The following is a 27,667-nucleotide window of genomic DNA, read 5'->3' on the forward strand; positions in this document are numbered from 1 at the left end:
ATCATGTGCTTTATTCTCCACTGTGTTTTGTTTTTCTTCCTCTCTCTCTGATTCTCTCTCTGATGGTCTCATTTTCTCTGTACAATGAGTAAAAAGGCAAAATGAAGAGAAAATGTGATCATCTTGATGTGCACACTGAGCGTGGCAGTAGGAAACAGCAGAGAGCAAAACAAATGTAAGATGAGCAACCACAGACGAAAATAAGAGACAAAGGGATAATAATAGTTGCAGAAATGAGATGTGACAGCTTAAAGTGAACATTATCAGTAGGCTATGATCACTCTGAGACCTGAGGGGAAGAAGAAGACTGCATGGCAGGTGGAGACATCAAGGAGTGTAAATCCGATGTGATTTTTTTTGTATTTGCTTGTTACTGTATCAAATATCTCTCAGCCTTAAAGTATTACTGAGATTCTCTTATGGGTATCAGACTATATATTTCTCTGAGGGCAGCTTATCTGAGGAGGTATTTTTTCTTTGTAAAAAAGAAGTTGTTGACTTTTCTAAAAAAAAAATAAAAAATGCTGGTGGAGTAGAGTTAATGATCGAAGGTGTATGTGCCAGAGTTACACCTACACAGCATCCGCTTTTCAAGAAATTGCATATAAATATCTGCAAGACTGAGAGGAGATGCCAAGGATAGGAAGAGGACATAGAAGAATCAGTTAACAGAACAGTGGACAAAAATAAAAAAAGGCATTGACGCTATATGCACAAGATGTTGAGCCATTTAAAAAGAAAAGAACAGAAAGAAAAACAGTCTTTATCAGAGATGGACACTGTTGAAGGTATTCTTAAGCGATGAGAATAAGAGGTACAGGCAATACTGTTCTGTTTTGTGAGGTTAAAGTGTATTATCTGCATCATGATCTGCATAACAAGTGCATCTCTTCATAATAAGCTATTTTCTTTTCCAACAAACCATTTACTTTTCATTTACTCCTGTGCTGATTTTGAATAGGCACAAATGAAAAGATCATATCTGGACTTGTTGACTGGAACACAGGCAAATTCTCTGCGAGCACTGTCATTTCTGTGAGGGCCTAAAACTCATAATATTTGGAATTGTAAGCAATTTCCCTACTAATGAAATACAGCCACACGAGTGCTAGTTGACTAAGGCAAATCAATTCTTTGTTATGTTGTTCAGGCACCGCCGTCCCTCCAGGGTTTCCATCGTGATGTGCCATTACGGTTTCCATTATCAAACCTCTCCGAGTTTACAATAAGGGTATATTAAAAATCATGCTGTTTTCAAAGTGTTTTTAATTTTCAGGTTCCAGCTCAGCCCAAAGACCTCGCACTGTAGCTTTTAACCATTATTCTGTAGGGTCTGTTGGATAATCGTGCCAGTGGGTTAGAGTACACCAGGACTAGTGAATATGTTCTGCATTCAGTGCTGGTTACTACAGAGGCTGAGAGGGGTCGAAAGAATCACGGATAAATGCATTAATTGCATTCACGTTGCGTCTTTTGCATTTGCGTTGTGGTTTTTGTTGTGTCTTTGGCATTATGTGTTGTGGCTTTTGCAATTTCATTGTAGCTTTTGCATTTATTAGACCCTTCTCAGCCTTTTTGTTACATAACTTACGTAGTCGCCACCTACCTTAGTTACGTAACAAACATATTTAAACCCAAAACATAATGTTTGCCTAAACCTATCCAAGTGGTCTTGTTACCTAAACTGGTTCTGCACTGCAGGGTTTGCACTGCAGCAACACTGATTGCTCGTGTTGCTTGACATTTGTAGGAGAATGTATGAAAGAATGAGAAGATGTTATCGTAAGATAATCATACAAACCGTTGTATGAGGATACATTGAAGTACAACATCAACTGAGGTTTTTTAAGCGGATTTTGACATATTCTGGTGGTCCTGTGGGTCTTAATCTAGTTTTAATATTTTTATTATTTTAGCTTATATGGTGCACACATGGTTTTTCTCAATTCTGTTTTATAAACTAACTGACTGAGAAAGGCCAGGGAGCTTTCCAGCATATAGGAACACTAGTTTCTGGGGATATTGGAAAAACAATGAAGCTACCACTTTTAGTCTGCTCTTAATAAAACTAGACAATGCACAGTGGGCATGAGGTGAGACGGTCAATAGCAGCCCAGGACGACTTTTCAAACAGGTTAATCCAGCCATGGTCTCTGCTAACTGCTCTCGTACATGAGCCTGAAATGGAGCATGAGAAAAAATACCAAGGCTGTTTTCGAAACCGCATACTATACTAGTAGTACGTACTGATTTGGCCAAAATGTAGTATGTAGTATGCAGTATGCGAACAAAAGCAAAATCTCCAGTATGCCAGAAATACCCGGATGACGTACTGATTTGGAAAAATTCTCCAGTATGCATCGGACCAGTCTATCTCGCCTACTGTATCCCACAATGCAAAGCGGCGGAACAGCACAGGCTACGGGTATAAAAACAAGCAGCCAAAAGCTGCTCTTTTTTTACGTTTTCTGTAGCCATTTCAACACTAAATTCACTTCTGAACGTTTTTGAGGCGAGAAATCAACTGTGTAGATTATTAATATCGGCAGTTTTACGAAGTTAGATGGCGAATCGAACATTTGTTCCACCGTTGTCGGAGTTTAGAAGCTCCACAGAATACCGTGACAGCCAGCGAGCGCCTGCCCGGGTCGCTGCCAGCAAGCCGGGTAGTCACGCTCAGAGACCGCTATGAGCTGCTGGAGCTCTCTAGAGACCGGTCTATAGACGAGAGGCTTTGATTTCCTTGTTGACGGATAGTTTGTTTAAATATCACAACACAGATGTGCATTATAAATTAACAGGAACCTGTGTTTATTTGCCTTTTTTCGAGTTAAAAAGCTCCACAATCACCCGCGGGCGTAGCTCGCTGGAGAGCCGGCCAGTGACGCTCACAGAGCGGCTACAGAGCAGCAGAGTGGCGAGAGAAGATGAGAGGAGAGGAAGAGGAGAGAGAAGAGGAGAGAGAAGAGGAGAGGAGAGGAGAGAGAAGAGGAGAGGAAGAGGAGAGAGAAGAGGAGAGAGAAGAGGAGAGGAGAGGAGAGAGAAGAGGAGAGAGAAGAGGAGAGGAGAGGAGAGAGAAGAGGAGAGGAGAGGAGAGAGAAGAGGAGAGAGAAGAGGAGAGGAGAGAGAGGGGGAGAGGGAAAGAGCAGCTTCTGACGGGGCAGAGAGGTTCCTGATGAGACAACATGACACTTTAACATTTCTCTAATATCTGGAGGGAGATCAGTCCTTTTGCTGTAACTGAAAAAGCAGTTTGAGTAAAGTAAACGTTGTGGATGAATGTTTTATATTTCCCGTCTCTCCTCGTTGATGATCCTGTTTGTCGGACTTCATTATGAGCTGTCAGAATAAATAGTTTAAACCTGCAGTATCTTATAAAGTAAACAAGCACAACATAAACAACAAAATCAAAGTTGTATTTTTTGATAATATTGTAATAGTGGTACAAGTTAGTTTTTTTGTCCTGTGCTTTAAGAGCTGGTTTGAAGGCTTAAGCCTCGTCTAGCATACTGCTAAATACATCACTTTATCTGTCACATACTGCATACTACTGAGGAACGCAGTATACAGTATGTACTGTATACTGCATACTGCGCTCCTCAGTAGTATGCAGTATGCGGTTTCGAAAACAGCCCAAGTTAGTTCAAAATAGTAGCAGTTTTTTGGAATCAACAGCTAATAAGTACCAGGTGTGCCTGCTGATTGCTCACTTGTTAATTAGGCTGATGATGTCAGAGGATGATTCAACTAAGCAATCAGCTGGCACACCTGTTATTCATTAGCTGATGTTTTCTGACACCTCTACCTGCTCCTTATCATGATTTTAAAGTGAAACTGAAAGCTTGAAACTGCAATAATGGCTCTGTTATTTTATTTTCTACCTTTTATATGTTTTAAATATCAATGGATCTCTTTTTTATAAACATGGAATTGCGTTACTTCAGTCCTTTCTCCTAACGTGTGTCAGAGTAATGCATGGTATCTCTTTTTCTCACATGCCTAAGAACTTAATGAGTCACTTACATTAAAGATAGGGTTGGTAAAGATTTTAGAATTTATGTTTTTGTTTAATTAGTTGAAATTCTCATTACATCTCGACAGCAAATAATAAATCTAATGTATTTTTATTTGGCCCGAATGTAATGACTTGACGACTTTCTCGCTAGATTTATGGACTTTTGGAGCTATAGTGCTGCTGGCTACTTTCATTGGAAAAGAGTTGGCAACACTTGCCTTGGTTTTTCGGTTGGATGATTTTTAAAAATCTAGTGTACTCTTACTAGTTTCTCAAGATCAACGACCCTGCCTTTAACACCCCATGAAGATCGTGTCTTTACACCTCTAGAGGTTTAACTATTACAGCTTGAGTACAGGTGGCCTCCAGGAGTGTGTTCCAATCCACGTACTTCCAGAAGTACACTTCAATGTAGTGCACTGTGTGCACTCTGTACTTACTTGAGTAGTGTGTGAATTTCAACGGGGTAGGGTCATCTCAAATCGAATACTTTGCGGCGCACTTACCGGAAATGACGATCACAACATTTCACCGTGGCTCGCTACCCGCCAAAATATCTTCTACTTCTTCGGGGTTTTACGGCAGCTGGCATCTTTTGTGTTGCACTGCTGCCTCCTTCAGGTTTTACCTTCAGTTACTACCTTTTACAAACATGCAATTGTGATGCCCCATGAAACAGACTCACTCCTGGTGTTCTTCATCACTGTATTGGAAGAAGGTAGTTAAAAAAATGGCATATCCTTTTTTGTGTACTTTGTTTTCTTTTTGCCATGGTATCAAAAAAGGTATCAAATATCTTTTTTTTTATAGTAGTATTGTATCGAAGTTTGAAATTCTGGTATTATGTCGACTTAAGTACAAAGTCAGAGCATGATTGTGAGAGCTGTGAACCTCCAAAATTAAACTTTAAATGTGTTTTTTTTCCCTATTTCTAAGAAAAGCAATAAAGGAATAGGAGAGGATTGTTGGATTGCATTTATGACTGATTTCTTATTCCATGAAACCTAAAACGTTATCACAACCTTTGGAATTTAAAACAGACATCTGTCTTGTGGCCCAAATTCCTACTTACACACACACACACACACACACACACACACACACACACACACACACACACACACACACACACACACACACACACACACACACACACATACACTGAACTAAGTTTAATATTCCAGTTAGAGACCTGAGGATCAAATGAGACTCGGGACAATCAGATAATCTGAAGGGAAGTAAACACGGCTTCAATCAGCATCACCAAACAACAGCTATTACAGTGATTGTTGCTAAATAAAAAATTCAGTTTTGCCACAAGGCTTGCAGATAACAATACTTCTCTGTGTCAAACTGCCATCTAGTGCTGAAATATCTCAACTGGTAAAGAGCCTTATGTTCTGAGCATTTTTTTTTTGCCTTTGACTTGTTGAAAAAAAAAAAAAGCCCTTTTCTTCTCTGTCATGGATCACTGTATAGGCTTCCAAGATATCATCAATTCTGGACAGTGGTAGCCAGACCTGTTTCAAGGGATACTATATCAGCTCTGACATGCACCTCCATATCTCCTGTTCTGGTGTCAATCTTCTTCCTCCCACCCCAGCGCTGTCACGGCTGTGATCAGCGATGCTTCCAGGAGTCGATGAGGTTCATCTGCTCCGGCTTCGCCTTGTCAATGTCAGTTAACCGAGCCTCACTTTTGAATACCAGAGGAGCCTCGAGCTGCAAGGTTCAATCATCTGCCTCGCCCTGAAAAGCGAAATCAGCTCTAATAAAGGATCAATCCAGCCATGTGGTTAAGCCTATACGTGGATATGCAGCCAACGATTAAGCTATTAAAAATGACTCCTTTGGATTGATTGGATTATTGTCGGCTCTTTTTTTTTTTTTAAGGCTATAAGCTCTCCAACATGAGCTGAATATTTCATAGTTATACAGAGTTTTTTTTTTTTTTAATGAGATTTTCAGGTCAGAGCAAGTTCAGATGTTTTATTCCCCATCCTCTTAAAATTATCACCAAGCATTTTTGGGTCTCCAGACAGAGTCAGTCTGTCAAGGAGAAGGTAAAGGGCTCATGGCTCAAATCCTCCATGCATTGTCAAGTGAACACAAAATGAGGCTTAATACATAAATCCATAACATGAGTCGCTCATTTTGTGCACTTAAAACTTTTTTTTTTAAATGATGTCATTGGTGTACTACTAATAAATTGAGTTTCTCATATTGAACATTAACCTTGTGAGTCATTATATAACAAATTAATTTCTCTAGTTGCCAGATAAATATGAATATGTTTTATTTCTGACTGAGTTTTTTGCTACATCTTCACAGTAAATAATAGTTTTCATAGTTTTCAGCAGCCGTGGGATGCAAACCAGTCCAAGTTAGGTCACATCTCTCCGTTTCACTATTTGCAATCCTCCTCTGGGCTTATTTTGGCAGCTATCTGTCAGTTGGGACTTTTAAATTGCCACACTGCATTTAGATGAAAATTTCCCTCAAACATGATAGTTGGATTTCCATGAAAACATGATGAGATCTATTCATGGTAAGCCCGGATGGACAAAAGAACCGTACTTGGAGTGTGTTCCCTTTCCTGTCCTTCTGAAACCAAGTTGAAAGCGCAGGAAAAAACAATACTTTTGTGCCGAATGAATTTTGCGAATGTGCGACACGGCACGGCGAGATGCAATCATGAGCTATTTACATGGAGCGGTGCAGGCAGCTTTTTACTGTAAGAGAGGTAACAAAACAGAGGCGGCCTGGTTCGATCATTTTAACAGAGAAGCTTTTCGTTGAAATTAGTGTGAATAACTGAGACAGGAGAGTATAAAAATGTGCATTTTAAATCACAAAAAGTAACAGTAAACTATGGCACTCCAGTGAGATATGGTCATCTTTTGGGAGCTGAAACACACTTCAGAATGTGCACGCATTCACCGGACAGGAAGGCATATAAATACCACATTATGCCTGTCATGAGTATGCATTTTAGCCTTTCTGTGAGTCATTTGTATGCCACACAACAAAACTACGGTAATGTCCGCAGTATAGGTTGAGGCAACAAAACCACTCTCTTAGGTTTAGGAAAAACGTCATGGTTGGGCTTAAAATAAGTACGTAAACTAAGTAAAATGCGTACAGAAATGTTACAATTGTCACTGACATGCCAAAAGCAAGAAAGGCATTCTTATTGCATGCGAAATGCCTATCACGATCCACCTTTTTGAGCGAACAGTCTGATAATTTTTTCCTCTAGCACCGTTTTGTAGACTCAGGCCAACGAAACATTTTGCTGAGGTGTTTTTGTTTACACAGTGTTATGATCACATTCAGAAATGGGAATTTAGAGACCTTATCTAGCAGAAAGTAAGTTATTCAATGCTCAACACAGAAAAGTAATTTACACACACTAACTTTTGTCGATTCAACCTCTAATAACTTTGTAAATGAATCCTATTCTGCCAGACTTTTCAGCAGGAACCCCTTCTATTTGCAGGTGTTTTTCGGGGATGGGATGATATTTCACAGTTTCATTTCAGAGAGTTTTCCGCCACTTTTTTACAGCCTCTGACTTGAAATTGATCTTGGCAGGGCGAGAAGCCGGTCCCTGGTGCTTTATATTCAATAATGTTATCTCCAGTTGCTCGGAAAGAACCCGAGGTGAGTAGACAGGGAACTCGGAGAGACTTCACACTAACACTTCGAGAGGTGGAAAGAATGGTTAGGAATTTTCAGAGGGGCTGGTAGCACTGCCATCTGTCTTTCAAAAAGGTGATGGATTCAGCCAGGAAAAGAGCTGAAATGTCTCAAGAAACACTGTACCGCAGAGGTTTTAGCACTTTATCCATTGGCGACAGGTAGTATTCTGCTTCCTACCCCACAATCCAAGTGACAAAACACGCTGTAAACTGGAGTAACGGACACTTTAATGAACAGTGTTGTGCTCAGCTGAAGAAATATAACGAGTAAACTCAGGGGAAAAAAACATTAACTTGAGATAAGGCACTTTGCTTAATGTATCCCATCAAATTATAATACTTGGTGAAATGTAGCATGCTTAATGATTATTTGTCCAATGAGTTGAAAGTGTGTCTGGAATTTGAATTAATGCACCTTATTCAAATGATTATTCTCATTCATTTTGCATTCTAGGATAGTAATGTGGTTGATTTGTAAAACTGTCATCTGCGTAATGTTCAACAGAAGAACAAAAAAAAAATGGTTTCCCAAGCAGTATTTTAATTTATTAGCAAAAAGGCTGGGCTCTTGTTCTACTCTGTAAATTATTACTCATATCCATGTATTGGATAGACAGAGAATCTTTGAAACTAATTTAGCTGAAAATATGATAAATTAAAGTAATATATTTCCACGCTGTCTGCTCAGCAACTTGGGTATCACAGAAATGTTTTACTTTCCCTGTCATACATTATTTACCCCCATGTGTATCATGTCAGCATACTGTACAAAAAAATGCTAAAAAATTATAAATAATTTCAATACAAGAAGTACCTGCTGGAATCGCAGCTTTAATTTGATTTAATTCCATTATTGACATTTTGACCAACTACAGGTCATCCTCAAATATCCACGAGAAGGTTATGAGGGATATATAAATGTGTAGCAAAATTGACCAGTGACATCATAATCATCTAATCACCCAAGGTATATTTTTTAAAAAGATTGTTCAAAATGTTAATATCAATATCATTACAATATGATATCTACTGTATTGCATAAACTTCCAACTTATAGTTCACAAAAGATACAATAAAATGATCGAACACTCACATTTTAGCAATAAGGTGGATGCCCAGGGTTAACGAGACACTAGGGGGCAACAAGAGTTTTTAAAATCATACATAATGTATCAAATATATATTACTATCAAAAACTTTACTTGTAATATCACACATATTTCTTATATGAAGATGAATTTTTATGCCAAAATGTAGATCCTAGGGGGAATCAGAAAAAAAGAAAAAATACAATATATCTAGGCTAGGATTATATGAGGCACTAGAAATGAATATATAGGCCATAAGGATAAGTCTACAAGAAAGGCTTATTATCAAAGCCCTCGTTTAAACCATGAGGGGACAAGGTGTTGAGGGAGTAGATCCAATAAGTCTCCTGCTGCAAGAGCTTCTCATTGTGATCACCAGCCCTGGGCGGTATATCAACATTTTCAATGCCTAGATAATTCAAAGTGGATACAATAACCGGCCAACTTGACAGCTGCATCAATGAAAGAACATTTTCTAATAAGATGTGATGAATTTATAATCCCCTCCTGCCCCACGCACATAGGAGGAGGAGGAGGAGGAGGAGGAGGAGGAGGAGGAGGAGGAGGAGGAGGAGGAGGAGGAGTATGACGAGGCATGGGACATTTTCTTTGCTTTTTATGGCAGTTTTGTTGGATTCACTGCCCTAAAGATACTGATCCCTTCTGTTGTTAACCCTCTGAGACCCACAATAGACCCATTTTTGTCTTTTTTTAGGGGGAGATAGCAGGTCAATAGTATATGTCACACATAAGTGGTGTACATCATCTGAAAGCTGGGAACCTAAAGATTAATTTGAGATGTAGCTCAGCACTCTGTGTCAAGTTGTACTTGTCATAAATCAGAAATAAACATGAATTGATTAATTAATCCATGAATTAAAATAAATTGTAAAAAAAAACGTCTTTGTTCTTCTTAGTCAGCAAAGTGAAGTAGCCTATCCCAGATGTACCTGCAGCTTTGTTTCAGCTAGTGACTATAGAAGCCTGTGCCAGTCAGTGAACAACTCTGAAGTGCCCTTAAGCAATGCCGTCCATCCCTACCAGCTCCAGCGTTCTATGGCAGTTTGTGTTCTGTTTCTAGGGGTTTGAGCACAAAGTCAGCCACACTGCAGGGATCAATAAAGGTCACTGGTGTATAGAGTATAGGTCCCATTAAAAGTGCAGGTATGAATAGGAGAAGAGTTAGTCTCATCAGCTGACACGCTATTAAGAGGATGCCAATGCCTCAATCCCTGCCCATAGCTCTGTGATGCAGCGCTGTAAATATCTACTGGGTTAATGAGGTGTTCCATGTGTGAGAGCATACATTTACTCTCCAATAAACTCCTGCCAGGGACAACATCACTCCCCGTTTCTTATAATGACATTTTAATAGATAGTCATTTAAAAACATAATCAGTGCGGGGGGTTGGAAAGGCAGAGGGGATGTGTGTTCGAGTGTTTCAGTGTGTGTTTGTGTGCTGGTTGAGTACAGCTAATGGTGAGAGGGACATGGAGGGGAAATAAAAGAACGAGAGAGGACACAGGAGATAGACACATAAACATAATCAAATCTGAAAATAAGACCAAGACGGAGTGTTTTCTGACAGTACCCAAACCTTTAGTTTTACTCCCCTGCTGCATTTACACTATAAGAGGATTAAATCTAACAGGCAGGTGACTATATCTTGAGAGTTGCAAGTGATTGACATTTTGCTGTTTACATCAATACCTGTACGGTTTATTATCCAGTCACGCCTCAAGCAATTGAATGCAGGTTAGGTGGATGAATACAAATGGTGAATTACAGTATAGGGAAGACATGAGAAAGCTGCAATTCCAAATACTTCACAACTTAACTGAGTTTTGGGCAAAACAGAATGCTGCAGATTACACATACATGTATTTCAGTGAATTTAGATTATGAATGAATTACTTCCCTTTGCCTATGGAGAGCAGTGTGTGCTCATATGAATCCATCCAAGAGCAGGAACATCATGGAAGTCTCTGTGCTACAGTTTGGCGGTTTAGTTTAACATTTTCTCTTCCTCATCAATTTCACTCAAGGCACCAATGAAGGCACTGTGCAGAATATAAAGAGTGTGTGTGTGTATGCGTTTTTTGACTGTTCAGGTTACATTATTTAAAGCTACGTACAGAAATGCAGGAATCAAATCAGAATTCATTTATTGTGTAAGGATTGGATAGCCCCTTGAGATGTAGCATCTCATTTTCGAGGGGGTCCTATAGACACAAATACAAAAACACATACACCTCAAATGAATCTGTAAAAGCTTTATTGTCTGCCAAAGATGCAGAAAAGGAGCAAAATGAATGGTATAATCCCAGAATGGCCGCACTTCATGGATTTGCAAAGGAGGTTACAAAATGGATAAAACATGTTGAAAATGAGGAGGAGGAGGATGGGACTGATGCAGATGCTGATGAATGCAGTGACGATGTTAGACCTCAGGACAGCGTCTCCAACGTTACGTTAGTGTTCTATCAAGAAGGTCGGCAAAATCTTACCAGTTCTCCAGATCTTCTATCGTTTCAGCAAAAACTAAAACTGTAAGGCCGAAGGGTGGGATTGATGGCACGATCTGCCAGACTTAAAAGAAAGCAGAAGCTTAAGAAGGAGGAGGCTCTTCTCAAAGCCAGGAAAGAGCAACTGGATTTGGAAACGGAGATTGCAGCTAAAACTGCTAAATTGAGCATCATCAAGGAATATGAAGCCTCACATGTTGGTGGGCCTCAGTCGATGGATATGATGAATGAATATTTGGAAAGTGGATTGGTTGAAAACCTTTTTGATGAAGATGGGAAAGATGTACACAGACAAGCTCATGCCTTGCTCATCAACACAGATATGGAAACCCACCGTCGTAATGTGGACATTCAAAAACAAAGCTCAAGTCCTAAATTGAATGTTGATCAGAGAACAAGTACAGTAAGATAACAAAGTTCAATCCTACAGATTACTACTGATGCTGACAAAGAAATGACACCACACGTCACTCCTTCTGTTCCACTGCTGCGTGGTGACATTCGAGCTGGTACAGCAGAGCCTGTCTTTGTTACCACCACTCAGTATACCTGTTTTTAAAGGTGATTATCCACTGGATTATCAGTTCTTCATGAGAGCATTTGAACATGGTATTGAGGACAGAACACAGAACGGTTAAGACAGACTTTACTTTCTGGAACAGTTCACCACTGGTTAACCAAGGGAGCTGGTGCGCAGTTGCCAGTACATGCAATCTGACAGAGGATATACGGAGGCCAAAAAGCTGTTGAAAAAACACTTTGGAGATGACTACATGATTGTGGGATGATTGTAATGGGTGAGCTGCACTATGTTTGTTTGCTTTCTGGCTGGAGCTTTCATTTGGTCTCCGAGATAGGATGTAGCAGCAGTTATGTCACAAGGAGGAATTGCTGGTTTGTTGTTTTCAGGGCTGTTTGTTATTTTTGTGTGTTGTCCGTGTGGTTAGAGCCTCTTCCTACGTGGCTCGGGAGCACCCCGAAGTATCGGCTGGGACAGTTTGTATTCCCAAGTACAGACGGTTTGTGGGTGCATAAATACCCACCGCCGGTACTCACATGAAGACTAGGGTGCAGTTAGTCAGTTTTGGCTAGGCAGTTAGAAGGGGAAACTCCATAATAACTCACTCAATATCCCTGTGGTTGTAACTTAGACTGACTTAATTTGTTTTTTGTGGATGTACCTAAAGTATTTATCTCCACTCTTGTAGTCAGTGTGACAGTGTTAAACATGGAAACTGAGCACAGTAATGCTTTAGTCTATGAGTTTCTAAAAAAGGCCCATGTTGTAGTACTTTAATTCAGTTTACAAGAGCAGACTTGGTTGTTTTGGCAGCACATTTGGGTTAGTCACAAACTGAAAAGGTACCCAAAAAAGGCTGAGCTAAGGGGGATTGCTGCAGTATCTGCCAAGCTTTTGGAAGTAATTCAGGCTCCAGTGACTCCACCAGTTTCAGAACTTTTTGGTGGGACTTTTTCAATCGAGCAGTATCTGCAACTACAAAAGGAAAAAGCAAAAATAGAAAAGGAAAGGAAAGACTACAGTTTGAGTTGGAGCATGAGAGAATGAGGGCTGAGGTATCATTGGAAAAGGACAGATTAAAAGTAGAGCATTTGAAACTGGAGTCTGTAAAGTCATAAAAATTCAAAGTATATTATGTAAAAAAAAAGTCATAGTATAATATGTTGAAAAAAGAAAAGAAAAAAAGTCATAGTAAGGTATGTCAAAAAAAGTTTAAAGAAGTCATAGTATAGTATGTTGAAAAAAGTCATAAAAAGTCATAGTATAGTATGTCGAAAAAAAGTCATAGTATAATATGTCGGAAAAAAATCATAGTATTGTATGTTGAAAAAAGTCGTAAAAGTCATAGAATAATATGTAGAAAAAAGTCACAGTATAGTATGTCAAAAAAGTTAGAAAAAGGCATAATATAGTATATTGAAAAAAGTGAAAACAAGTCATAGTAAAGTAGGTCAGAAAAATGCTGTAGTATAGTATGTGCCAAATTTTTTCGACATGCTGTACAATAACTTTGTTTTTGACATACTATACTAAGACTTTTTTTGACATACTATACTAAGACTTTTTTTTACTCCTTTTTTCGACATACTATACTGTGACTTTTTTTTGACATACTATGACTTTTTTCGACATACTATACTATGATTTTTTTCGACATACTATACTATGACTTTTTTTTCGACACACTATAGTATAACATTTATTTTCAACATTCTATACTTTTCAATTTTATCAACAATCTATACCATGACTCTTTTTTCAACATACTATACTATGACTTTTTTCGACATGCTATATTATGACTTTTTTTCGGCATTCTATACTATGACGTTTTTTACTCTTTTTTTTGACATACTATACTATGGCTTTTTTTTCCAACAAACTATAGTATAACATTTTTTTCGACATTCTATACAATTAAATCTTTTCAACAATCTATACCATGACTCTTTCTTTGACATACTATACTATGACTTTTTTGGACATACTATAGTATGGCCATATTCAAGACCGACTACATAATCCCCTGACATAAATAATTATGTTACCATTATTCTTTAACATGTAGGAGTCTTAGCCTTAATACTCAATAATCATATTTTATTATATTTTTATATTCATTCTAATAACCTTCCCATTTGCATGTGGTAAAAAAACAAAACATTATAGATGTATTTTCTCTCTTCCTCCATCTCTCCTCTCTCTCATGATGTAATCCTGACCTGACTCTGGCTGTGGTCCAGAATCAGTGGAATATGTTACACAGAAGCCTGCAGCAGCTCCACTGCTGTCAAAAGCTGTACAACAACAAAATATAACACAAGCTCAGAGATGAGAGCTGCCTGATGGGCTGAATCATGAGGCTAACACCTGTTACTTAACTCAGGTTGTGGAGGCAGCAAAAGCTTAATCCTCCTGCGAGGGCTGATGGAAAGTTGTCCATCAACCCAAACACAGTACCTCAGCTCACAACCAGAGGGAAGCATTGCACACTATTTTATTGCAGAGTGATTTACATAAAACTCCAAAGGGATGGTCCATTTATGATTGCCACATGATGGTGCTGAACCAATAAGAATGCAAAGATAAACAAAGTAATAGTTGACAATAAAGTGATATACATTATTCTGGAGAATTTAAGTTGTCAGAATTCAATGATAATGAATTGAAACAACGAAAGGTTCAGAGTTCTGCAGCAAAGCGGGTTAAAAGTAACTCTATGTAATTTTTTTTGCTGAACACGGACAACCGAAGAGCCAAAAAAATCCAGTAAATAGATTCAGTCTAGTTTCAATTTACTAAAGGTGGCCATCATAAGCTACTGGTCAAACTAGACCTTGTCATATTTCTTATTAATTCAGCTTTTCATATGGAAGAGGAAGAATGTGTCCTTTGCATGGTCTTTCTTTCCGGCACCCACTATTGCCACACTTTGGTGCAAAATGCAAGAATAGTGGGTATAGTCTTAGTGACTTTAAGCTAGACTGAATCATTTACTGTATTTATTGCTCTTCTATGTGTTACACTTGTGGTCACAGTCAGTCATGAATAGGGAAAGATGTAATATAATGCAAAGCAATAGACGCACTGTAGGTATCTGGTGAGAGGAAAGTGGCTAACTCCACTGCTTTTAGTTAGTCATCATCATCATGACCTTTTAGCTTTACCTCTCTACCTCCCAGTGACTGCGTTGACCCTGAGAACGCATTCCTGAGACTGAATCTGAGAGGGGGTAACTTTTAGTTTGAGGTAGAGTACATTGAGGATGAAAATCCACCAAACCCACTCCGAACATACATGGGTCCAGTTGGACTGTGTTAACATTTAGGCTGTGTGTGTGTTACCCTATTACATATGTACAATGGTGGTATGATGTGTAAGTGTGTGTGTGTGTGTGTGTGTGTGTGTTATGACTCCAAGTTTGAGCTCCCACTGTGGGCTTCCTTCTATCAATAACACACCCACCCAAAAAATTGTTCCCTGTGAATGGGATCCATTGACCCGGGCTGTAACTGAGTGACACCCTGTGGTGTAGCACCGGCTCGCAAATGGTTCATTTGTTTATAAGCTGACAATCACAGGCAGACCAACACTGAGAGGCACTGACAGACATAAACAATGTTTTGCTCTAAAACTCCTACTGAACCGAAAATGTGATTTGAAGTGTACAAGGATTACATACCTGCTTTGATAATTCATTTGTACAAGGAGAAGAGACCTGTTTATTTTAGATTTTGCGAAGGGAAAATCAGTCGCCATTATCTAAAAAGTTAAAGAGGAACACAGCAGATGTTGATACTTTTGACTTTGCATGGACTTTACCACACTTCTCCTACTGTCGCAAGAGTAGAAAATGTGCTAATAATTGATAAATATTGTAGATGTTGGTAGAAAATTCTAATTTTCAAGTAAGTAATGGTCCCTGAAACCCCACTTCCTTGTAAAAAATAGATTTTTTTTACAGATGATATATTGACTTGTCATTGTAGGAAAAGCACAGGTGTTACTAATAACATTAACAATGGCTCTGTTCTATTCAGGTGTCCCAATAAGCCATTACTGTGGGACAGTACAGTGTGGCAGCGTGCACAACAGGACCCTGAAACTGAAGCCGCTAAAAGGAATTCGGTCGTCATTAATTTTTTATTATTTACACCTGTGGTTTTCTGCAACACGTCAAAATGTCTGCTGTTAAAAAAATATTTGAAAATAAGATAAGGCGTCCTTTTGGGTTTAATGTACACAAAATCCAACTCATATAGAGACTAGAGTTCATTTCACTGGAGCTCTGCATTCTATTCATTCTCCCATTGAGAGGCTTTATTGCATGGCATAACTGAGCACAAGCAGGTGGCAGTGTTTCATTTCTGTCAGGTTGCATCAATAACATTTGGCTTCACTGTTTGTCCTTTCAGTTATTTATCTATTTGTTCTTCAGAATGAAAAAAAAAAATATGTGTAAATTGACCCTCCATTAAGTAAGCCCCTACTCTAAAATCTGAGTCCCGGTCCTTCACTATTGTAAGTACCTTCTAAATATGGTAATAAACTAATAAGAATTCAGAAGATTTCCTGGAAAAGCACAGAGCACAGAGGGAGACAATTGAGGAGAAACAGATGCCTCTGTAATCAACACAATCAAAGTCCTGAATATTTCCAATATACAGTATGCATCTTCCATTGTCTTTACAACTGCTTTGAATTCACTGGGACTAATAGGTTCCTTAAGCTTTGAGTATTTCTGTGAGCGGTTTCACACAGAGGAGGCAAGCATTATGAAAATGTTTCAATCCACCAAGCCTTTGGGAAAGCCAGCAGATGTAGCATATTCACATTTAAAGGACATGGTGTCTAAAACTCCAGTCCTCCTGGGTCACTGTCCCCTGTGAAAGACACTGAATGCTACAGTATTAGGCAGAAAACTAATTGTTTCCAGTTGGGACTGGATAAACCATGTGTGGAAATACTTTTAAGAATTTCTATAAAACTGCCTCCCTTTTGAAATTTAAATCAGTTTAAAAGTGTAATATTATGCAACATTTTCCTAAAAAACAATGTATAGACTGATACAAAAATAAGTTGTCATGCCAGTCGTGAGCCTCTAGAAGTGTGTGGTGGTGGTGTCTGTTTCTACAGATACTCTGCCCTCTGTCTGTATTTTCTCTTTTCTTATTATTTTGCTGTGTTCGGGACATTTTTGAGCGTCAGCAACAAGCTTTTAGACCCAACGTGGGAGTGTAACCCCCAGCCAACAACAACGTGCATGGTGTGCGGGCTCCTGTTCAGGACGTCAAATACCGCCGCTTTGCTCCGTGTGCCTTAGAACGTAAATCTACATGCAAAATATCACAATCTGATTCACTTCTTTGTTCTTGCCAATGGCGCTCCCTTTCTTCATTCACTCTCTACTGTAGGTCACTGCATATTATACCTTTAAATTCAAGTTTGTCAAATCTTAATTAGATTTTTTTTTTTACTATATGCTTAATTTGTAGTACGCATTTACATTGGCCTAAACACATTAAGATGTAGTTAATATAAAGATTTTTGATAATCAATTAAATTCAATTTATTTTTGTCATAGCATCAAATTGCAACATAAGTTATCTCAAGTCACTTTTCGACCGGTTAATCAATGAATTATTGAAGCCTTCATGAAGCAAAAAATGCACTTTTATATCATATCATCATACATGATCATATCATGAATGTTCTGATACCAGGTCTGCAATTGTGAGGATTTGCTTCTTTTCTCTGTTTCTGGACTTTGTGGACATCCTATAGTTTAAACAATTGATTAATTGAAAAAGAAATTGCTAATAAGGAAAATAATCATTAGCTGCTAACGTTATTCAGAATGTTGTTAATTGTCTATCAAAAAATAATTGTTTTCAGAGAGACTGAAGAATGAAGAAAGTATAAGCAGGAAGAGAGATGAGACAGAGTGAGAAAGGCTGAACGCAAGATAGAATATAGATAGCTAAGATGGAGCAGTGACAAAACATACAGAATGTTTCCTTTTGTTTTCCCCTGTGCTAAAATGTTGATAGACAATTCAAGAAAAGAGTGTTCTCTAATAGAAATCCTGTTGTTTACACTGTGAGCTCCCTTTGGTCCTGCACTGATAACATATTATGTATAACCCCAAGGACATTCACTATATAAATATACACAGGACTCAACAGAGCACTTAATACCATGGCTCTCAGTTAACACACTGCTATGACTCTTAGACTGATGCAGTAGCCGCAGAGAGACCTACTCTCTACACACATGGGCTTATTTGTGTAAGACTGTGAGGGACTGACTCGTGCTACACCAGATAAACAATAACATGCTGGGCTTTTTTTTTAACAAAGGGAAACTGATTTGACCTTGTGGGACTGGCTGGATGTATGGCTGGATGAAAGCATAATGGGGTGGATGAATGTTTAAATGGATTGGTAATAATGGGGAAAATAAGTATCCATGTGTGCGCAATACAAAAGGGAGAATTACTGATTAATCTGGATCAATGGCAGGAAGATATCAAAGTCATGTACTGAACAGATTCATAGGAAGTATGTCTTGTTCTCTGAAATACGTATTTAGTCATTTTCATTGTCTCTTTTTAAAATGAGTAAAGAAAACAATTATTCTACAGTCCACAAGTTCTGTCTTTCATTAAAGGCAGTTTGCCATCACAAGGTGTGATTTTCCGATTTTTTTCACCTGATAGTTTTAATGATGTCTTTAGCTATACCGGCAAGCGCCAATAAATAGCAGACGATTCCAGTTTTTTCCAGGACAAAAACTACCTAAGATTTCCAATGCCATGTCTTAATTTTTTACCTAGTTTTGTGCTCCACAGGAAACAGACGTCTGCATGGACATCTGCTTTCAATTCCTCCAGGTTTACTTTGTTCAATCTGGCAACCCCACCTCCAGTCCAGTGTGGTGTGTTTTCATAAGACCCGTTTTTACTCATTTGATTGTGTTTTAAGGAGTAGATGTCTGTCAGGAGCATATATATTTCATATCGATGTGATGAATGAGGGGATAGCGAGTGAGAGAAAAAAAATCCTACAATCTAGCGTAATAACAGATCCTGAAAAAGGTTATATGTTATGTGATGGAACATATCCGATTGTGTTAAAAGATTCACCTATTTGTATAGATAATACTTTATATAATTTTTAGGACTGTCAATCGATTAAAATATTTAATCTCGATTAATCTAATAATTGTCCATAGTTGTCGCGAGCGATCACAAATTAATCACACATTTCTTTAACTTTTTCAAAATGTAATATGTAAAATATTATTTCTTTATGCAAATGTATGTATATATTCATTACTGGAAATCAATTAACAACACAAAACAATGAAAAATATTGTCCAGAAACCCTCACAGGTACTGCATTTAGCATAAAAAATATATGCTCAGATCATATCATGGCAAACTGCAGCCCAACAGGCAACAACAGCTGTCAGTGTGTCAATGTGCTGACTTGACTATGACTTGCCCCAAACTGCATGTGATTATCATAAAGTGGGAAATCTGTAAAGGGGAGACTCGTGGGTACCCATAGAACCCATTTTCATTCACATATCTTGAAGTCAGAGGTCAAGGAACGCCTTTGAAAATGCCATTTTTTTGTTTGTTTGTTTGTTTTTTAATTTAGTGTAAGTCTAAAGCTTTATTTAACTTCCTTCCTGACAAGCTAGTATGACATGGTTGGTACCAATGGATTCCTTAGGTTTTCTAATTTCATATAATGTCAGTATCTATTCACTCTAGCTTTAAGATCCTGAGCCTGCTACAACCTAAAAATCGCAAGTTGTGTTAATGCATTAAAGAAATTTGTGGCGTTAAAACAAATTTGCGTTAACGCGTTATTATCACGTCAACAATGACAGCCCTAATAATTTTGTGTGTGAGCATGTTTGTGATCCAAATGATTCTGGTTGATATATTATCCTCCAGCTAATGCATGTCCATCATGTTTGAGCCTGGAATTAGACTCCCCTGTTGTCGACATTACAGGCTTTACAGGCTTAAATTACACGTGGGACACAGTTAAGACCACCAAAAAAATTTGAAAAAAAAAACAAACACTCAAATTGGAGTAAAAGTAATGGTCTACTGATTAGAGTTTAACCTTGTGTCTTGTGTCTTGAATCCATTTGTCCTGTCTGCCATTAGCTCTCATGGTACTCAGTTTGACTTATGGAATTCACACCATTCTTTCTGATGGTAAATGAGCTGTATCATCTGTCAGTAAAAGCACTCAACGGGAGGCAATTAGCGGAGTGATCTGCACCTTTGTTTGTTTATTCCTTTACAGAATGACTGAGTGACTTACAAGGTCTGCTGTTTTGAAAGTCTTGTGTTACACGGAGCAGAGGAAAGATCCCGTTTAGAGTCGCATACCGTTTTTAACATGATGTGAGTTTAATGTTTTTCGGGCAGTTTGCGTTGGCTATATACGGTTATGAGTTATTAATCTGGTTCCTCTCTGTATATTTTCTTTCTAGCACACGATATGAAAGTAACAGATGTGCCACGTGTTCAGTTGTGCATTTACACATTAAATCAACAGAAAAAAAAGTCAGAGGTAAGATTTGTTAGAGACAGATTACAAATGCTACCTGATTAATCTAAGTGTCAGAGGCAAAGAGGGAAAATCCAGATGTGTTAAATATGAAAAATCTGTAATGGCCAGCTCTTTCCCTTGTGTCAGGTCAACTTTCGCCATCAAACTCAATTAGTGATTTCACTTCATTTCCCAGAATCCCATTCACCAGAATCCCATTCACCAAAAGGAATTGCCTGGACTCTGCATGCAGTCATTAACTGAAACTGAAAAAAACAAAACAAATGAAAAACACTAAATCAATCCACGATTTTGAGCCAGTGTTGTTCAGCAGTTTTCAATGCTGTAATGCAAAAACTCAAACAAAGCAGACAGAGAAACAGCTCAGTTAAATCTTTGTAAGTACTGTGTGGATTGAATCACTTACCTCTCATACCTCACACCTCATTTACACCCGTAAACCTTGCGTCTTAACATTGCTCGTGCACATCAGTTATACTCAGACCCCTATGACCTCCTCCAGCACACGGTCACTCCTAAATCAAAGCACAAACTAACAAGTCAATTAGCTTTCTTTTCCTGTTGATATAACAAATCAATTAACTCTCATTTCCTGTACATCTGAAGAGCCCGTTAGCTCTGGTTTCCTGTTTGTTTCCTGCAGGATCGACGTGCGCTGCCAGTGCATCTGTCTTGTTTGTGGGGGACCACATGCACACATCAAACAGCTTCTAATAGCAGCCTTATCACAGCACATTAACTTCACATAAACATGCCATGAACCCTGGGTCAGGGCAGGAGGGCAGCATGTGTGTGTGTGTTTGTGTGTGTGTGTGTGTGTGTGTGTACACCCACCCACACATAAAACACACAATCAGTGTAATGCTGTTCTGATACCAGACTACTGACTTGTATCAACAATTAGTAATCTGCTCTAAAGTCCCTCGAGACAGATTACGTCTTTATGTGATACATGCATTTAATCTCCTATGATGTAAACATGTACTTGGGCATTTAGAGTTATTTGATGCCTGAGTACACATCTAGTGAGTTTCCTAGTGAGACTTTTCTTACAAGTGCAAAGTCCAAAGACTTTACATCATCAAACACATATTTTAATGTTTTATATGTGATGATGATGATGCTAAACAGTATATTCATTATCCTTTTTGCTCTGTTTTGGTCTCCACCAAGTCCTGAGAAAGAAACTGAAAGCAGAAGTCACTGATTTATTTGTCACGTAACTTCTGTACTTAAGTAACACCACTACCGGAGTTATTTTAACCCAAACCACGATATTTTTAAGAGGTAACTAAGAGGTTTTGTTGCCTAAACCTAACCAAGTAGTTTCGTTGCCTAAACCTAATCAAGTAGTTTTGTTGCCTAAATTTAACTAAGTAGCTTTGTTGTCTAACCTAACCAAGTAGTTTTGTTGCCTAAATTTAACAAAGTAGTTTTGTTGTCTAAACCTAACCAAGTAGTTTTGTTGCCTAAACCTAATCAAGTAGTTTTGTTGCCTAAATTTAACTAAGTAGTTTTGTTGCCTAAACCTAACCGAGTAGTTTTGTTGCCTAAATTTAACAAAGTAGTTTTGTTGCCTAAACCTAACCAAGTAGTTTTGTTGCCTAAATTTAAATAAGTATTTTTATTGCCTAAACCTAACAAAGTAGTTTTGTTGCCTAAATTTAACTAAGTAGTTTTGTTGCCTAAACATAACTAAGAAGTTGTGTTGCCTAAACCTAACCAAATAGTTTTATTGCCTAAATTTAACTAAGTAGTTTTGTTGCCTAAACATAACTAAGAAGTTTTGTTGCCTAAACCTAACCAAGTAGTTTCGGTGCCTAAATTTAACTAAGTAGTTTTGTTGCCTAAACCTAACTAAGAAGTTTTGTTACCTAAACCTAACCAAGTCGATAGTATTCTTAAACCTAAGGAGATTTATTTTGAAAAGACTGGAGTGGAAATTGAGACGTGCTTCACATGTTGCTAGATATTTGTAAGACATTTGTCATGAAGAGCAACCCCTTTCACACTACACATAGTTATTTGATCCATTGTTATAATGAAAACATTGATTATAGAAGTTTTAAAGCCTCTACATTGCGACTATACTGTATATACTTTGGCGACGTCCAGTGGTAGTTTAAAAAAATTGAACAAATCTGACGGACTTTCCGGTCGATTTGCTTTGCAGCCAAGCACGAGTGATGAAATCAGATTTGAATCTAGATAAATATTTTATTGTTGTCATGGTAATACTATTACAATCATCTCATGCCATAAGAGAAATGTGAAAGACCTAAAGCACTATGCTGTATGTGGTCTATCTGTGTAGACAGCTTCATGTATTTAAAACTGACTTATTATTATTATTACCATCATAATGCATTTGAAATTATACTTGAAAACATTTGAAATAACACATTTGGACATCATAGTGAAAGCAAAAAAAAATATGAAAAAAAACACATAGGGAATGTTTCATATGGCCTACAGCAAAACTATAGTAGTTAAATAAATTAAACAAATTATCTCTATGTGACAAAAAACAAAAACGCACACACAACGTGAATCCTTTCAGCAGACACATACAGCAAAGCAAGTGATAACACTGATACATAAAGTACAATACGATCATGTGTCCCTTCCGAAGATTTCATTTCAGAGAGACAGACGACACGGGCTATGGTGGTTAGTTCCTGATTTTTTCGTTTCAAAAATATACTGCATATCTATTTATATATTTATATAAACAACAACAAAACTTTTGATAATTTTCATTTTTTTTTATAATTCTAAAATACATCTATAATATTAAAAACAATATGTACAATTTCCCCCCCACCACAGTAGGATTTTATGCAAAATTCTTCTAAAATGGAAGAATAAATTAAGGTCTGTTTGTAAGGCCAGGGGGGGTTAAGAGCTGATAGACTTTATTTTGTCTCTCACACACACACACTCACTCACACACACACACACTCACACACACGAAGGACATATGGTTCCAGTTGTACGTATTGAAGGTATTTAATATTCAGCAATAGTTTTGGTGATGTTCTTGTGTTCATTCACTGAACAGTCACTTCAGTGAGGGTTGAATGTTGAATGAGGAGTGTCATGAACTGACATGTTGTGTAATGTCAGAGAGATGTCAGATAACACTTCCTTTTGTTTGCTTTCCCTCTTCTTTCCTGCTGTGTTCTGTGTACTCGCTCCCGCTGTGTGTGTATGTGTAAAAATAACTGAAACATCGTGAAACGTTTAAGTTCCAAGAAACCTTATTATGAACTTACATGCTCATTAAGGCCTCAGTTTGTAAGAGACATGCTCTATTGACATGATTTTACCATTCAACACAAACTTTATCTAACCTAACATCCATGGAGTGTACTGTTACCTGACAGCTAGAGGTTGATTTCACATCCTTTCTCTGTGCTTTTTTCGTCATCACACAGTTTTTTTTTTGCAGCAACCTCCTCTAGGTCTTACGACGCAACGATCAGACCTCGCTTTACATGAGCCGATACATGAAACCACCATGTGAGAGTTTATGCTCATGAAGGCCGGCAGTCTTTGTCCCAACTAATGCTCTACTAGAGGAGCGCAGTCCACGTCTGTGGGATTACTGTGAGCAATGTGCAGAGGAAGATCAGTAAAGATGGTGAGGTCGATGAGGCGGTCCATGCCGAAGATATGTGATGGTAGTGGCTGTGGACTCTGTCGGGTGGCTGCACTGTGATGTAACCATTGATGATGTGAACCAGCGGGGGAGGTGGAGACTGGACCATTGTGCTGTGGAGAGAAGAAAATGTATCTTTACTCATCTTTTAAAGGCGCCCCAGACCTATTTTCTACATTAGCTTCTTACTATGAATGATGGGGTCATACCGTTCGAGAGAGAGAGAGAGAGAGAGAGAGAAGAGAGAGAGAGAGAGAGAGAGAGAGAGAGAGAGAGAGAGAGAGAGAGAGAGAGAGAGAGAGAGAGAGAGAGAGAGAGAGAGAGAGAGAGAGAGAGAGAGAGAGAGAGAGAGAGAGAGAGAGAGAGAGAGAGAGAGAGAGAGAGAGAGAGAGAGAGAGAGAGAGAGAGAGAGAGAGAGAGAGATTTCTGAAATTGTGTTTTTGTCTGTGTTCTCCTCAATGGTTTGAGGTGAGCGGGGCTCAATTGAAAAAAAAAAAAAAGTCAAGTACTTCCATGCACCAGTCAGGATTTAGCAACATTTAGCAACGCTAAGGACGCTGGGGAACTTCATCCCAGCGTTTCATCAAAAAAGCACTCCAAGCGCTTTTTTTTGTGTTTCTATAACAACAATATCTTGAAAACATCACCACTATAACAACCATTTTATGATAGACTATCATCGCCCTTTTGCTTTTATTATCTATTTGGAGCTGAGAGAGTCTGTCTGATATATTAAAATGCTCTGGATAGACAGACACGGCAAAAAAACAAGCTTTTCTTCCATTTCTTGGTAACCATGGTAATGAATTCCACCAGATGATTGGCTGCCCTTAAAAAGGAGCCCCGGCGATGTCATCAGTGCTTTTCTGAAAAGTTCAGAGATTTTCAACTAGAAGCCTTCGAAGTGACCGCACAAAAAAGGCTCTCTCTTCATTGGGAACAATTGAAAAAAGATGCTGTCGCTTAGAAAAAAATGCTATATGGATACAGGCCATAATACCTAATGAAGTTTTTTTTTTCCTAGCTTTAAATTTGATTGTTGCCTATTTACACAAGAAAAATACTTTGAAATTGAAACCAAGTTTCCAGGGGCCAGTAAAGTGCATTGTCAGCATAACAATTCATTAATTGTGATTCTTTTATTGCAAAAAACAGGTGTCCAGTTTGCATTAATATGTTTTAAAAAAAAGGGTTCAGACAGTCCAAACAAGCTGTGTGTAATAATTTTTTTCTGGGCTCAACTCAAAAACCTTGCCATATTCGGGAGTTACAGCAGTCTGGATAAGACCTTATTATTTCCAGACTAATTTTTATATATATTTTTTAAAACATCTTAGCACTATAAGCCACCGTACTGCTCTTTGGGATTGAAAGGAAAATCATAATAATCCGCAAAGGAACATGAGTCTCCCTATATCCCCATATCATACACAATAGCCAGAGAAAATATGCAGACAGCAGGGGAAAAAACAACGGAAATATTAATGATGGTGAAGGCTACAAAGGAAAATTTCTCGACAAAGGAATCCACTGGCCAATCAGCAGAGATTTTACAAATACAAAACTCCTCGGCGTACAACTCATTGATCAGCTCGTGGCTATAAACCAAACAGCCAATCAGCCTGCACGCTTCTACTCTGTTTTTCTCTCCCCCCCCCAAATATTATATATCCTGTCTGCCTCTCTTTATCTGTCCTTTTCTAAACAAGTCTGGCAATTAAATTGTTTCTGCTCTCCTGTTTGATGCGGAGACTGCAGTGCTTGTGTGGTTTGGACTGGGCCGAGGCCAGGCAAAACAAACACACAAGTTCCTGAAGTCGGGATCTCCTCATACCAGTGGGCTGCAGCGGCAGTTTGGCAAGAAAAATAAATCTATCACCATTTAAAAAAAAGGAATGAAATTATGGTTCCAGCCCCTGAAATTTCTATCATCAGTCCTCATTCTGACTTGTCTGTAGACAAATGAGAGTATGATGAGATGGATTGTTGTGGAGAAATGAGCTTCAGTTCGGATGGCTGAAGAAGGGACACAGTTGGAAAAGTGTGGAGAGTTATAGCGCCAGTCAAAATAAGATAGCCAAAATATGCTGTGTTAGAGTCAATGATAGATGAGAGAACAAACCACCAAGCCAAAGCAGCAACTCTCCAGAATCAAACAGAAGCTCGTTAGCAGATTAAACTCGTTTTGGCACAGGTCAGTTTGAAATGCCGAGCTTAAAAATGTTCAAATATTTCCCTCACAAATGAATCTTGACTGAGTTTTCCCATTACTCACAGATAATTGGGAGTTAATATGATTTGCTTTGCATCGATTAGTGTTGGCTCAAGGCTGTACTGCCTCAAACTTCAGGCTTTAGTCATTCAATACATTTTAATATGGAAGATTATTTCAGACCGAGCAGCGAGCAGAACATTTAACTGTTACTTTTTTTTAGCAAGATTGATTTATTTAATATTTCTGTAAATTATTGAAGCAGATATTCAAAAGTCAAGAGAAAACATTAGGCTTGTTTTGAGAAGTTACGAGGCAAGGTTTATTTAGGTCCGAGGGCCAGGAGAGGTGCAGGGAAAACCAGGTGTGACACGTCGCTCCGTGGCCACGCATCAAACACAACAGAGAACTGTGGCGCTGTCTGTATAGTTGCTTCTGTTTTTCTGGACTCCCCCTCTCTGCCTTTCTCACTCAGCCACCTTTTCAGACATTCAAATATACAAAGACGTGCACCGTGTACACTTTGTAACATGTGTACACAAACAGTCTGTTTCCTTTCCGTTCGAAATACAGGGGTCTCTGGGAAAGAGAGAAAACATTTCTGCAGACATAATGTACACAAACGTTCACACAAACCGGCTCTGTTCCCGTGAAGAACAGATGCTACATGGTTGGACTTTTCTTTCCGTCACGAATTTGGAATACTGTACGTGGAAAAAATAATACATGTTCATACGGAGGTAAAAAATCACTAAATGCTTAAGAGCAGAGTTCTGCACGGGTCTAAATTTGCAAACTACTTATACAAAACAATTATTGATAATCCCAATTTTGAAATAACTGGCATAATTGGAGACTTACCAGGTAAAAGTTTTAATAAAAATACTTTATTTTCTCTTTTTCCTCATTTCTCATGTTTCTTTCACATGTTCCGCCCACAGTGCAGGACTCACAGTACACTGCACTCTTCCTATGCAACTTGTCATCTGCTAATATAGGAAACGACATAAGTGACTCAGACTCTGCTCACACGCTTAATATATAGCAGAACCATATCCCAGCATGCAAGCCAGGGGAAACATTCTCGACAGGTTGCCAGTCTATCAGACTAAAACCTATAGAGAAACATGCTCGATTAGATTCTCCCATTCACTTGACCTGCGTGTCTTTGGACTGTGGGAGTAAACTGTGACACCCAAAAGAAAATTTGACCCAATATAAAGAGAATTTGGAGTAAGATTGCACGATTTTGATAAAAAATCGAATTGTGATTATTTTGACTGTATTTGCAATTGCGATGTAATTTGCAATATTAGGGGGTATCATCATTTTTACATCATTATTCTC

General features: G+C 38.3%; 1 protein-coding gene across 1 annotated transcript in view; it reads right to left on the reverse strand.

Annotated features, from left to right (window-relative positions):
- Positions 1–22,644: 22,644 nt before the first annotated feature.
- trabd2a (TraB domain containing 2A) overlaps positions 22,645–27,667 on the reverse strand; it is a 69,704-nt gene continuing 64,681 nt past the window's right edge. The window contains exon 7 of the mRNA XM_074617871.1: positions 22,645–24,221. Within this exon, the coding sequence (XP_074473972.1) occupies positions 24,023–24,221 (199 nt within the window). The 3' untranslated portion in view covers positions 22,645–24,022. The remainder of the gene's footprint in view (positions 24,222–27,667) is intronic.

This window comes from Sebastes fasciatus, chromosome 19, assembly GCF_043250625.1.
Source record: "Sebastes fasciatus isolate fSebFas1 chromosome 19, fSebFas1.pri, whole genome shotgun sequence".
Lineage (NCBI taxonomy): Eukaryota > Metazoa > Chordata > Actinopteri > Perciformes > Sebastidae > Sebastes > Sebastes fasciatus.